General features: G+C 34.7%; 1 protein-coding gene across 7 annotated transcripts in view; it reads right to left on the bottom strand.

The window, feature by feature from the left end:
- LOC124365999 overlaps positions 1-15,129 on the bottom strand; it is an 86,934-nt gene that overhangs the window by 3,833 nt on the left and 67,972 nt on the right. For 6 of the 7 annotated variants that reach the window (XM_046822173.1, XM_046822172.1, XM_046822175.1 and 3 more), the window contains 3 exons: positions 6,362-6,400; positions 4,429-4,509; positions 1,631-1,852 (listed from right to left, as the gene is read on the bottom strand). In XM_046822173.1, the coding sequence (XP_046678129.1) occupies positions 1,631-1,852; positions 4,429-4,509; positions 6,362-6,400 (342 nt within the window). The remainder of the gene's footprint in view (positions 1-1,630; positions 1,853-4,428; positions 4,510-6,361; positions 6,401-15,129) is intronic. The other variant, XM_046822174.1, reaches the window with a different exon arrangement.

The raw sequence follows: 15,129 nt of genomic DNA, 5'->3' as shown, positions 1-15,129 counted from the left end.
CGATGGCAAGGGGAGTCGGTTATTACGCTGAATGTTTGAGAATCTAATACAAATGTTAAGTTCAGCTCCATTTCATCCTCCACTAAGTGCAACGTCTGAAATCTAAAGCTGTGACAGATTTTACTCCTGGAATCTGGAATCAACATCCATCTGAGGGATCCGAAGCATTCGGTGACGAAGAAGCTCTAAATGAACTCTCTACATTGTTTCGACATCAGATACACCTAGACAAATGTAATCTAGATGAAGTGGCGTTCTCAGGTGCACAATTGAGTACACTTCGATTTTTCTGAGAAGATCCCACATCACAGTGGAGCAACCAAGTTTTCTACATCTCTACATACAATGATTCCAGGAGTCAAATCGGTCACAGCGTTAAGACTTCAGATGCTGCACTAAGTGGAAAGTGAAATGGATCTCAACTTGAATCAACCCTTCACACCGTTGCTGTACGTTATGTGTAGAGAATCTACTGTTACTAGTACTGTTAAAGAAGAAACCTGCTTTCTTTATCTACGGTTAACACTGTTTCGCGCCTTTCTTTAGCTGAATCTTGGGTGATTAGCTTCTCTTAGGAGTTTATATTTTAATTTACCTTACAAATATAATTTTTAATTTTATAAATGATGATTAGTCGAACGGTTTTCAAGATTGTGTTTGATGCAACAAGGATATTTTCTAAAAGTTGAGTGTTATTCATTATAAACCAATAATTAGTTGTGATAATTTAAAACGTACTTAGTATAAGTTGTTTTATTAATTTAATACGAGTAGAATAAGTTTTATTGAATTTTAAATGATTAATTAGACTGAAGAGTTGTGTGTTCTCATTTGGGAACAGTGAGCACTACGGTTAAGTGATATTTACACATTCTATTTTTTTGGATCTAGGTTAACTTTAGATTATATAGCCAATGCTTTGCCTGAGGATGATGATGTTCTTATTGCTTTTATAAAGTCATCCCTTCGGAAAGTATTCTATGTACAAAGCTATTCCATCACAGATGACAATGTCGATTTAAGATATTACCTCTTGGACAGTTCTACAACTACCAACTAACTAATAAATATGGCCTTTAACATTTTCAATTTCATATGTAAGAGTTTACAGTATTCTATATGATGATTTGTAGATGCACATTGTGATAATATTTGAATATGTTTTTGTTCCAACCAAATAGACTGACAATAAACATTTCTAGGAACATAACCCACATGACTGGGTAAATGCCAGTTTATTTAAGAAAACTGTGACAAAAAATATTAGCCATCCGAATGGATGACTGCTCTATAAACGACATTTAAAACCTACATTGTACGGTTTATCAGAAGCTACCTGTAGCTTTCAACAGGAAACAGTAATGGAAGAATGTTAGATAGCTAGCTAGTTCTGTTCACCAGCAGTGCTGACAACTGCAGAGTAAAAATTACCCTGCAGCTAACTCCTGTTTGAATATAGGTCACTACTCTACACTTTGTATTAAATGTCTATGAAAATTTCAGCTTTTGTGGAGAAAATATTTTACAAGATAATTTTAACCTCCCAACTTTATTCACAGATGAACACTTGTTGCAAACTGTATATATGATAACTGAACAGCAATCAATGAATAAAAATATTGTTACTTACGTTCCATTCTCCGTGCGGCCCTTTTCTTTTTCATTTGCCTCCCTACTTGGGGCGATGGTCTACTTGAAGTTGAAGGCACAGCCATGGTGTCAGTGGTCACCAGTTCAGATTGTACCGTTGTTTCCACAACTGCTGGACTAGGCGAGGGTGGAAATACTGTGTTGGGAGTCAGAGGGGGTGAAGGGTTGCGGTACATATTCACGATATCACCAGTCCTAAACTCTGTAACCAACAACAAGTCAGAGTTAATATAAAAAAAAAAAAAACCAATATAATAAGGGCATGACAATTCACATGTCTATTCAAGGTTTTAATTGATTTGGATATTTGTTTTAGTGGCCTGCGTTCATAAAACCTTGATATGAAACGTGTTTTGAATTCTTCACGAAACGAAAAAACTTTTTAACAAAGCTAAGAACCATTATTTTTAAAGTCTTTGACTAGATATTTGAAAATATTTTCTATAAATGTTTGTAAACCCTAGTCGTTCTTTCCACATAACATCTCTTTCAGTAGGTCAAACTCTTAATAAAATATAAAATATTAACAGTTGTATTGGATGTTTATTGTACACACAAATAAAGTTGTCACTTAGAGCTTCAAATGAGGGAGTTGAAACTTTGACTAGGTGGGCAGAACAGTCTGCTGTGGTGTATAAAATTTCACCATTTTAGATTAAGTATTTCCTAATAATTCACATTCAACAGGTAAAGTTAAAAAGTTGATTCATAAACTGAAGACTATCCCAGTGATTCTAATTTAAACATTGAGTGCTGGTTTTATTAGTAGTATATTTGTTCTGTGAGCAAAAAAAGTAATTTTATCATTGACCCTTGTAAAGGAAACCGGATTTTTTTGGACATTTGCCATCATTCAGTGATACAAATAACTAGTACAATACGTTTCGAGATCTGCAATCTGATCTCTTCTTCAGGAGAATAACTAACCTAACACATATTAAAAACTAGGCTAAAATAAACGGATCATACCAGAGTATTGTGACATGCCAAGTTAGGAATCACAACCACTGTGTTGTGTGTCACTTTACTAACTCTAAAACATGCACTTAATAAAAAACTAATTTTGAGGTTAAAAGCAAAACCTTTTTATTATTAAAATATATTTTACATTTATTTTGTGAATATTTCAAACATAAAACGATATAGATGATTGTAACTTAACGTTTTTCACTCCTCATAATTTCACGTTTCATTTAAAGTAAGACCATGTTTATGTGAAAATATGCCTGCATTCTCCCCAATACTTAATACTTACCTGTCACTGAACAGTTTTTAACACTGCCAGTTGGAAGATATATTTTATGCCAAATACAAAACAATTTAATATTAGTAAAAAAAACCATGAATTTAATTTCTTTTGCAAAGGTCTTTAAAAGAGTGAAGTGGTAGTGAAATTTTGTAGGTCCTTTTTAAAAAGGATCGGAATCAAAAGAATTTCTAACTATAATTTATAAGCTAACAAATATTTAAAATATGTGCGTAAAATGTAAAATAATTAAAATGCAATGTTTAGATCAGTATAGAATTTTTAATTCATGGAATTATATGTTCTAATCTCAAAATAAACAATACATAATATTTTTGTGGATTCAAAAAATACTGCACATTATTAATACAGTTCATAAGGAAATATGTGAGGTCACAGGCCAAACATAATAAAGTACTAAAATAAACAACACCCACAGCATTTCCACAAAAAGGAAAGTTCCAACTATAAGCACTAACAAAAATTACACAAGAAACACTATTAAAAATAGAAGCAATTAGAATGCAGCAATAAACAGTAGAATTTTCCTTCTTCAGTTGTGGAATTGGCCGTCCAATTAACTGTTCATTCAATGTCACACAGCTTGACAAACCAGCCAATAAAAAATCTAGTTATTTGACACTTTAGACAAGTGTAAATTGTACAATGTTCATCACTGAACGTAGAACTGAAGTGATTTGACATTTATAATATACGAGGTGTGGCTAGAAAATAATCTAGTATTGGTGGAGCCACAGAACAAATGCAATAAGGTTGAATATCGTACGACTGGTCATCTGACTCCCCTTCCCACCACTCCTCGTATTTTGTCTGGCTCCCGTACTTATTCTGCCTGTAGCTGATCATTTTCCGTAACACTGTTCATGACTTCCGTTGCTTTTTCTGTAATAAATGGGATGGGGATGTTTTGTTTGGCCATAAACGTCTTCATTGACAAAGCTTTGTGAGCTGGAGCATTGTACTGATGGAGAATCCATGATTTGTTTTTCCACAAATCGTTCCGTTTTCTTTCAAAACGCTCATGTAGGGTAGTCAGGATGATAATGTAGTAATTCTGACTAATTATCGGTAATGTAGTCTAACAACGTTACCGATCTTTTCAATGTTAGCATTGGTTTTTGATGATGATGATAGTCTGCCAAATGTGTGTGTTGTCACTCGTGTCTTTGCGGCTATCTTTAATCATTTGCACCACTCAAAAACTTGTGTTTGTGATAAATGCAAAGACATAAGGTTTAACTGCTTATAACTGGCGCTACGGGCGGAAAAGTATGGGAGCCCGACAAAACTTCAGGAGTGGGAGGGGGAGTCACATGACCGGTCATATGATATTCAGCTTTATTGCGTTCATTGTGCGGCTCCACCAATGAACTAATTCCAGACCTTGTAGTTATACTAAACCATGTTAACTCTTTGACCGCCAACAAGATTTGTAAATGGATTTATCATGCTTACTACTGGATATCACAGTGAAAGGTTCAATAACCTACTAAGGTTAAACAGCTTAATACCCTTATTGTCATTCCACTTCTTGTCTACAGTCCCAGTTGTCTGGCGCGAGAATGAGGACGGTTCACTGTGAACATCTGGATCTGAAAAACCAATGGTTGAAATTAAATGTTATTTTTATCTTTTATTTGCTACTCTCCAAAGATAACCATCAAATTCAAATCCAAAATTTCTTTATTCAGACATGTAACAGATTACAACAATAGTGTCACAATAAAGCTCAATATAAATTTATCATTTATATATTAAAACATAAAAATCAGTTTGACACTTTGGCTATGTAGCCTTCTACAGAGTAAGTTAAAGCATTTTTACATCAAGGCAGTTATTAGTTAAGGTAATTTAAGAGGATTTTATACATTTCTAAACATACCCAACAATACTTAAAAGTTATTTACATATTGAAACAAAAAAAGTCTTCAAAAGAATACAAGGATAACGTTAATAGATAATCTTTAAGTAGTTTTTTGAATTTTTCATAATTTTGCTCATTTTAAATATTGAGAGGTAGTTTAAACAACAATTTTGTGCCGATGAAACTAGTTTTCTTTTCATAAAACTTCAGCCTATGTTGTTCCACATATCTGCTATGTCTTAAATTGTAATCATGAAGATTTAAAATACTAATTGGGTTGTTGTATTTTTTTACGTATAAAACAGTTTCATAAATGCATAGATTATATACAGTCAAAATTTGAAGTTGAGAAAAGTAAGGTTTCACTGTATCTCTTTGTTTTAGGTTAAAAATTATTCTTAAAGCTATTTTTTAATAAGATTCTGTCCAGATTTCTTTTAGTTGTGGTTCCATATATGCCTATATTGTAAGACATATGGGAATTTATCATAGCAAAGTAGATGGCTTTCAATGCCTCAATGCTACACACCCTTGACATTTGGCGTAAAGCAAATAGACTGGAGGACATTTTTTTACCACGTAATCAACATGTTTCTCCCAAGCTCAATTCTGATCTAATATTATTCCAAGAAACTTTGTATTGTCTACTTGATTCAATTTTGAATTTTCTAAATATATATTAGGCTCAAATTGTAATCTTGATTGTTTGGTACTGAACGATACAAAATTTGATTTATTTGGGTTTAGCAAGAGATTTTTGGAACTCAGGAAATCTTTAACAGTTAGAAAGTTTAAAAAAGATAAAAGCTCAATGTCTTTCTGTTTATTACCTGAAACCGTAATACTTGCATCATCAGCATAAAGGCATATTGAGCCTCCACCTGGAACCATCCCAGGAAGCCCCTTTAAATAACAGAGAAATAAAAGAGGGCCCAGGATAGAACCTTGAGGAACGCCATGTTTTACTATTTTAAATTTTGAAAATAGGTTGTAATATAATTATATTGACTTCCAGCATAGTTTAAAATGTGCTGAATTTGAGTACACTGCTGTCTATTCTTCAAATATGACCTAAACCAATTGTATTCCTTGCCTTTTATATTCAAATCACTAAGGACATTAAGCAACCCATCATGTGACACACTGTCGAATGCTTTGGTAAGATCAAGAAAAATTCCAATAACTTTTTCATTTCCGTTATTTCAATTCAAACTTTCATTGAACCGTTGATTATAAAATTGTAAATAATAAAGGAAAAGAAGACTTCTGTACTTTTGAAAATAATGCTTAATTGTCAGAACCAATTTTATATGTTATTGAGTAGAGACTGCCTAGGAAAATCGGTGAAGTTGGGACTCTACGAAACAGTATGCAATACTAATGCTTAATGGTCTGAACCAATGATAAGTACGTCTTAGGAAGATCGAAACTGACCTTAATGGGGATCATTAGAGAAAGAGATAGTTAACTGGAAATGTACAATATACCATAAAAACATGTGTATATTTAAACATGTTTATTATATTAATGATGGTCAACAAAATCCTTAAAAATAGATAATACTTGATACTAATACTAACCTGCAGAGTTATGGTGGATTCGGTTGTACGCTAAGTAATCTGAAAATCAAAATGGTGATTATAGTAAATTTTTAGAATTGAATATAAGTGAAGTGATCACTCTGAAATTCAGTAATTTAGTACCACATACTCTCTGAAAATTAGAACATCTAGAAAGCCTATCTGTCCACGGGGGATGCAGTTGAGAGACTTGTATCGGCCATCATTGCTTATGTGATCTGAGAAAGGCTTTCGACTGTGTGAACATGGCATCTTGATGAAACATCTCAAGTTTTATGGGATAATTGGCAGCGAAATTGATTCCATTGGGGAATGAATGAATAACCGACGATACTATTGAGGTATATTTTAAAACTTTGAACAACTGTAAAATGGAAGCTCTCAATACTGCTTTTATAGACCCAGGGGTTAGCCATGCAATCAGGAGTTTCACTGATATCAATTTTGTGGTATCTTCGCTAAAAGACAAAAGCTACATTTTTATTCCAGTTAATAATGCGGTAACCGAAGGGGAGGGTTCAGGCACACACTGGAGTCTCTTGTTTTATCTTAGAACTGACAATACTTTCTACTATTTTGATTCAATCAAACAATACAACTTAAAACCAGCAGTAGATATGTTCAATAAAAGCGTTGTTTATCCCCAGCAGAACAATTCACTTGACTGCGGCATATACATGCTGCTGTCCATTGACTGGCTGATGAGAGGAATCATTGAAAACAACATCTCAAACTTGATCATAAATAGTTCATTATTGCTAAATATACATGAGAGTGACATAATAATGAAGAGGTCATGTCTTGCTTATTTATGGTTTAATAACCAGTATCTGAAATTTGGTTGCACTACAGTAAAAGAACTATTATTTAAATCATGGGTAGGGGAGTCTCTTTCAGTCCAAAGTGCAGCCAATTGTTTGGCTCCTCTTCAGCACAATATCAATACTGATTTACTGAGGGTGCAGCATGATAACAAATCTACAACCATGGAAGAAACTCGTAAAGGAGGTGTGGATGAGGCTCTACCAATGACAGTTGAGTTTTACACAGACAGCCATGGGAGAGATCTTCCAGAAATAATCGACACCTGTAGTAAGGGCAAGATTAGAATAAATGGTCTATTTATACCCAGGGCATCAACTCAGGAAGTTTATAGACAAGCTGCAAGATCTGGCCACCATCCAGTAGTAATAATTGCGGGTACAAATGATGTTACAAATAAAAAACTATGAACATTTACAGTAACTTAGAAAAAGACTTGAAATTGCCAAGTAAAAGTAAAACTATACTAATAACCACTATACCCAATCGTTACGACCTAGAACTGTGTGATCTTCTTCATGATGAAATATGTTTGGTAAACAGCTATACAAGAGAACTTGCAGTGAGGATGAATAGAGTAGTTGTCATTGATCTTGAAGAGCTGAAAAGGTTTCACTTTACTCGACATGGCTTGCACCTTAATTATCGAGGTAAAAGAAAGTTGGCTTATATGTTAATACATTCTCTTAGTAATGCTCATTTATATCCTGATGGGGATTACCAAATAATAAAACAGGTGATAAAGACGATCCTTTTCAATCAATGAAGGGGGAGTGCCAGATAGATGTAATTAAATCTGACATGAAACAATTAATTAAAACAAACTTAAACAAGGATCTCTGGGCTTTTGCCCACTGCATTTCTGGAGACTTTGACCATGAAAGAAATATGAGTGCCGGGGTGGCAACAGTTTTTAAAAATCTAATTGGTAAACCATCATCTCTCCAGAGTAAATATCTAACCCATCAAGAAATTCCGAATGGAGCGAACTTCTACGGTTTAGTCACAAAACCACATTATAATAGTAAACCACATATATCAGATTACAACACTTTATTCAGACATTTCACAGAAGACTTTAAAAGAAGGGGTTTAAAGAAATTAATATGCTCCCCTATGGGTTGTGTTCGGGATAATATTACATTAGACATCTTTGCTGCCAATAAAGTGAACTTTCAACAGATCACTAGTATCAGAGAAATTAAGTAGTGTGAAAAAAATTTCTGTTAATACTATAAACACTTTAAATCAAGATAAAGTTTTTGAGTCATGTACTATACAAATTAAGATAGACCAGACAAAATTTATTGTGGCTGGACTTTATAGAACACCCTCTGAGAAAATAGACATTTTTCTTGAAAAATTGAAAACATTTTTAGCAGAAATTTGTAAAATCAACAAAAATGTTTTAATAGGTGGGGATATTAATGTGGATGTTTTGAGGGAGGGCAGAAAGAAAACAGACTTTGTTAGTCTTATCAATATACATGGGTTTAAATATACTATAAAAATACCTACTAGAATAACAGAAAAATGTGAATCTGCTATAAATAAATTTTAAAAAATCAGTCACCTAATATTGTACTTAAAAAGGATGGTATTCTTTTAGAGGATCCATACAAAGTTGCAAATGTTTTTAATAACAATTCTGTTGAAATGGTTGATACTCATGTTATCCCTAATCTAAGTAAAAATGATGTTCAAACAGAGTATTCAAGTAACGGAATCCAGATTTATTTATAACACAATTGATGATAAGACTCTACATAAGATAATTGATTCAATAACACCTAAGTGGTCAGCAGAGTATGATGAAATACCCATGCAAATTGTTAAGAAAGCGAAATTACCACTAATTAAACCTCTTTTACATGTAATTAATGCATCACTCATAACTGGAATATATCCTTTTCAATTAAAAGTTTCAAAAGTAATACCAGTACATAAAAAAGGGGATTGTACTGATCCTCTTAACTACAGACCGTCCTTATCTAAAATATTTGAAAAGTGTGTACTGATTCAATTAGTTGACTATTTTGAAAACAATAAATTACTTGACATTGGTCAACATGGATACAGGAAAAATAGATCCACATTAACAGCATTAATAAATTATATTGAACACATTTTAGAGAACTTAAATGAGGGATACAACATTGTTGGCGCCTTCCTAGATTTGACCAAAGCATTTGACAGTGTTGATCATAAAATATTACTAGAAAAATTAAAAAGCTATGGTATCATTGGTAAAGAGCTTAGCTGGATTAAGTCGTACTTGGAAGGCCGTCAGCAGTTTGTTAATGTTAAGTATTTGAATAAAAATAATCAGCATGATGTTAGGTCTCCTACAAAAAATGTGACCTACTCTATCGCACAGGGGTCAATATTAGGCCCTTTCCTGTTCTTGTGCTACTTGGGGGGTTTACCTAATTATCTGTATGATATAATTGAGAATAGTAAAATATGTTTGTGTGCTGATGATATAAGATTGTGCATTGCCGATATGGAACAACTAAGAAAGAACAACAAAGAAAAAACAATTAAGAAGAAATGTAATGAATCAGTTTCATTGTTAAAAAGTTATTTAAACGACAGAAATATCTGTACTCAATGATAATAAAACTACTTTTTATGCAGTTTACTTGTAAAAATGTTGAGTCAAACAAAATTAATATGAAAAACCTGGATAAAGAAACTACATTTTTAGGGCTACATTTAGATAATACACTTAATTAGAACATTCATGTACAAAAAATATGTAACAAAATAAGTTCAAGAATTTTTGCACTAAGAAGGCTAGCACCTTTTTGTAATAAACAAACCTTGAAATCAGTGTACTATGCCATGGTTTATTCACATATCGCATACAGGATTGAAGTGTATGGAGGAACAAGTGCTGTAAACCTGAATAAAATTTTACGTCTACAAAACGAAGCAATTAGGGTGATTCTAAAACTCAAAAAAGATGAGTCATGTAAGTTATATTTTAAAGAGCTCTAGTTTATGACTGTATACAGCCTCTATATATATAAAACAGTATTATATGTAAAAAATAATGAGACTAAATTACCACGACAACTACATGTTCATGATTATAATACTAGAAACAAAAATCACTTTGTAGTAAAACAACATAATAAAGAAAAATTTAAGCAAAGATCAACTTATATGGGAATCAAGTTTATGGTAGCATCACGAATGAAAACAATAGGGTTAGATTCAAAAATAAATTAAAACAGTTTTTAATTGATTTATCATGTTATAACTTTGAAGAGTTTTACTCCTACAGCCATGTATTTTGATTTTGATTTTTGAAGTCTAGTGGAATTAATTATAATTTGGTAACACAAACGATTTAAATAATATTAAACCTATTTTCAACTATGTTAAGATTTTGAAAATAATTAACATTAAAAGGATTGTATATATTTGCAACTAATATAACAACACCTTGCATTCATTTATTAAGAATGATGCATTCATGTACAATTTATGTACGCCTTGCCGAACAAAGCTTGACAACCTCTGAGCTACGCGCTCAAGAGTTGAGGCTGGAACGTTCCCAACGTCTTCATGAACAAAATATAAGGACCTCTCAGTTGCGCGAAAGAGAGTCGAGTGTCGAGCGTTTGCAACGACTTAAAGATCTGGCAGAGACACAGCAGTTGTCCACGAATAGAGTTCGCAATCGAATTTTAGCTAACAGCAACAGACTGGCTTTCAGATATGATCCGCAGGTTGATTATGCACAAACCGTCCAAATCGGAGTCATGAATAAGATCTGCTCTGCCATGAAATGGGCGGACGAACCTAATGGTATGTGCTGTGCTTCAGGTAAAGGTTTTCTTCCTAACCTTCAGGAGCCGCCACAACCAATAAAAAATCTTTTAACTAATAACCATCCATTATCTGGTCATTTTTTAAACAAAATACGTAAATACAATAGTCTTTTTCAAATGACTTCGTTTGGAGCAAAAGAAATCAGGGAAGGAAATTTTATGCCCACTTTCAAAATTGAAGGACAGGTGTATCATCTCATTGGTAGCCTTTTACCACCATCAACCACAGTTCTTGCAAATATATTTTATTTCGGATGCAAACCAGTTATCGTTGCGATCAAGCATCGCAACAACCTTAAAAATGGATTTAATTCACGAATTACAGACCGCTTTGAATAGTCATAACGTGTATATACGAAATTTTAAACAAAACTTACAACTTAACTCCTCAGATAATTTAAAGTTAACCCTTTTAACCCCGACGTCCGTACTATACGGACGTCGTAAAAATGGCGTCAACTCCCGACGTCCGTATAGTGCGGACGTGTACTTTTTATTACTTTACTGGCCACCTATTTCACCAAATGCTTTGAAATTTCACAGACTTGTGCACAAAGATATTTTGCATCGAAATATATTAGTTTGTAATGGTTTGACTTCATATTTTGTCAGTCTGTGACTGAGCAATTGCAGTTCGTCTCGACTGACTGCTCACGCTTGTTGCAGACAGCTGTATATCACGTATATCAGCTGTTCTTCACAGTTTTAGGTTAAAGCAGTGTAAAGTACGGCAGTTAAAGTTTAGTTTATTATTTGTTTGATTTCAAAATGAGTAAAAGACATCGTTCAAAGTCTCCCGTAAGTGAAAATACACTAATTAGTAACCTAGTTGCAAATGGTGTGGATGTGATTAGTGACGACGATTTGAGTGATGGATATCTTGAAAATTTACATTTTGTAGTGATGTAAATATTGTTTTAAAACTTTTTTTAAATTTATATTATGAACAGTTGTAGTTATTTTGTCAGAAATAACTTTGGTTTTATGTTTATTTTAAGTACAGTGAATTTTAAATGTCTTGTTACGTTGCCTTGCCCAAAAATGGGAAAAAGAAAAATTTACACGGCTTTACAAAAATTGATGTTACTCCACTTGTAAATCAGGTAGGCCTATAATTTTTGTTTCCTTTTATTAAGGATTAAATATATCATAAAGTAAATGGGTATTTTTGTGTCAAATATTTTTTAATCTATATGGTTTCCATGATCAAACTTGAAATTTTTTCATTTTTATTTATTTTTTATATATTCATATGTATGTAAAAAAAATATTAATTTCAAAATAATAATTTTATTTGTATATTTCTGTAAGCTAAATGTATAAAGAAGTAAAACAAAAAAAGAATTACCTAAATATCTTAAAAAATAACTGAGTTATGAATTTTTTACAAAACCCTTACATTTTGTCTGAAAATGGCTTGGGATTTCTGGCACATCACTTGATTTAATGGCCGGGGTTAAAAGGGTTAATTATTAATTCAGATCGTACTTCACAGACAGCACACAGAGGCAGATATAATGCTCCTACTGTAAACGAGGTAGCTTTTCTCTTAGTCGATGAAAACAAAGGTCCCAGAGATATAGTCTTACATGGTAGAGACGGACAGCTCTAAAGAGTTTCTGAGCTACATCAGTCCTATGATCCACTACAGTATCCTATAATGTTTGTCACAGGAGAAGACGGTTATTATTTGACTATCCCTCAGCAGGGTTCTGCGCGTAATAAAACTGTTTCGTGTATGCAATTTTATGCATTTGGATTAATGTTTAGAACTAACTCTTTTAATCCGTTACATTATTACAGAGACTTATTTAGTCAATATTGTGTTGACATGATGGCGAAAATGATATCGGAAAGATTAAATTATATTTCTCGAAATCAACAAAGACTGATGATTACATTCATCTCAGAGATGCCTTAAATCATGACGCAAATGTTGACCCATCAAATATCAACATGTCATATTGCCATCGTCATTTACGGGTTCTCCGCGTTTCATGCATGAGAAAACGCAGGACGCGATGACGTACGTCTAAAATTATGGTAGACCTGACTTATTTGTCACTTTTACATGTAACCCCGAATGGCCTGAAATTACAGCGGAGCTGCTACCAGGACAACAGTCTTTCGACCGTCATGACATTATTTTACGTGTATTTCATTTAAAGATGAAGAAATTCATCAAATTATTTGTCAAAGAACAGATATTCGGTAAAGTAAAATGTTATATGGCAAGTGTTGGAGTGGCAAAAGCGCGGTTTACATCACTGTCATTTGCTGTTCTGGCTAGAAAATAAATACAACCAGATGAGATCGACAGTATCATAGTTGCGGAGCTACCTGATCAACAAATTGATCCGGTACTACACGACATTATAACTGAAAATATGGTATATGGACCCTGCGGAGAACATAATTTAGCTGCACCATGCATGAAGAACGGCGTCTGCACAAAAAATACCCTCGCCGTTTCATGAAAGATACCCAGACCGGAGAGGATGGGTATCCAGTTTATTGTAGGCGCAATACAGGAAATGGCGGTTGGAGCACTTCGCTACAAATCAGGGGCAACATGATGATGATAGGTAATAGGATTGTTCCATACTCTCCGCTACTACATAAGACTTTTAACGCTCATATAAATGTGGAGTATTGCCACTCTATCGAAGCCATTAAATATATAATTATGTGGCTGTGTACGACGACCCGTGAGAACGGAAACGTCTGACGATGACGACGACGACGATATAAATAAAGGTTCAGATCAGGCAACTTTTAGCCTTAGGAACCCAGGGGGAAATGGTCTCTAATGCAATGCAGATGTGTGATAGGTGGGCCCTGGGGACTGAAGCCGAGGTTCTTGTACTGGCTTTATGTTTCCGTGGTCAGACCTGCACTAATGTATGGCGCTGGTGGCCAAAAACGGAGGCCAAAATGGTGGTAGCTCGTCTGGCGGGTATCCAAAGAATGGCCTGCCTTGCTATCACTGGGGCTTTTCCTAGTGCGCCAGGCGCGGCTCTGGACTGTTGTCTTAACCTCGCCCCCTGGACATTGTCATTCGGACTATGGCCAGGAGGATTGCCTACTGTCTTCAGCAGATGGGACTCTGGTCGGGCTGCAGCGGTGGGCACTGTAGAATTAGCACCCTGATACAGGAGGATGCTCTGCACATGATCTCTGATCAGATGCCACAAAAGTTTTCCTTTGACAAACCCTTTAAGATTGTTTTACCCTCTAGGGATGATTGGTCAGAGGGAAGGAAACCTCTTCCACCAGCAGAGCTTGAATGGTTCACAGATGGCTCTAAAACAAAAAGCGTCACAGGTGCTGGAATATGGATATGGGTCCGTATCCGACAGTTTTTCAAGTGGAGGTTGCAGCTATTATGGAATGTGCTCGTGAGAATCTTCGTCTGCGATATAGGAGCAAGACGATTAATATTTTCACGGACATTCAGGCGGCGCTGGACTCTTGCGTGATTAAATCCAAACTGGTTTGGGATTGCTATCAGGCCGTTTCCTCCCTTGCCAGAATCAACAATGTGACCGTTTGTTGGGTTCTTGGTTATGAGGGGATTGCTGGGAACGAAAGAGCTGATGCCCTGGCCAACCGGAGGACAATTATGACGGGCCCTCAACCGTTTTGTGGTGTTCCAAGGTGTGAATCCTCTAGGATAGTCTCGAAATGGATTCGTGCGGAGCATGAGAGAAGGTGGAGGTTGCAACTGGGATTGAGAATGAGTAGCATAGTATTACAGTCACCTTCCTCCAGGGTGGCGTCGGACCTTCTCTCATTAAATAGATCAATGTCTTCTGAGGTTATTGGTCTCATTACGGGGCATGGTCACCTGAGGAAGCATCTTCACAGAGTCGACATCCTTCAGGAGGATCCGCTCTGTAGAAGGTGTAATGAGCAGGAGGAAACTGCTGAGCACCTGCTCTTTGATTGCCCCACAATAAGCAAGGGATTGGTATGCCATCTTTGGGTAGGGAAAGTTAGCTAAAACCTATAAAAAAAGAACTATCCGGTCCCCTTACTCACATTGTAAACAGATCACTAAGACAGGGAATTTTTTCTACCAAACTAAAAATGGCCAAAGTATACCCA

Source organism: Homalodisca vitripennis, chromosome 7 (assembly GCF_021130785.1).
Source record: "Homalodisca vitripennis isolate AUS2020 chromosome 7, UT_GWSS_2.1, whole genome shotgun sequence".
Taxonomy (NCBI): domain Eukaryota; kingdom Metazoa; phylum Arthropoda; class Insecta; order Hemiptera; family Cicadellidae; genus Homalodisca; species Homalodisca vitripennis.
Note: the sequence above shows the minus strand (reverse complement) of the source record. Positions and strands in the feature narration are given on the sequence as shown.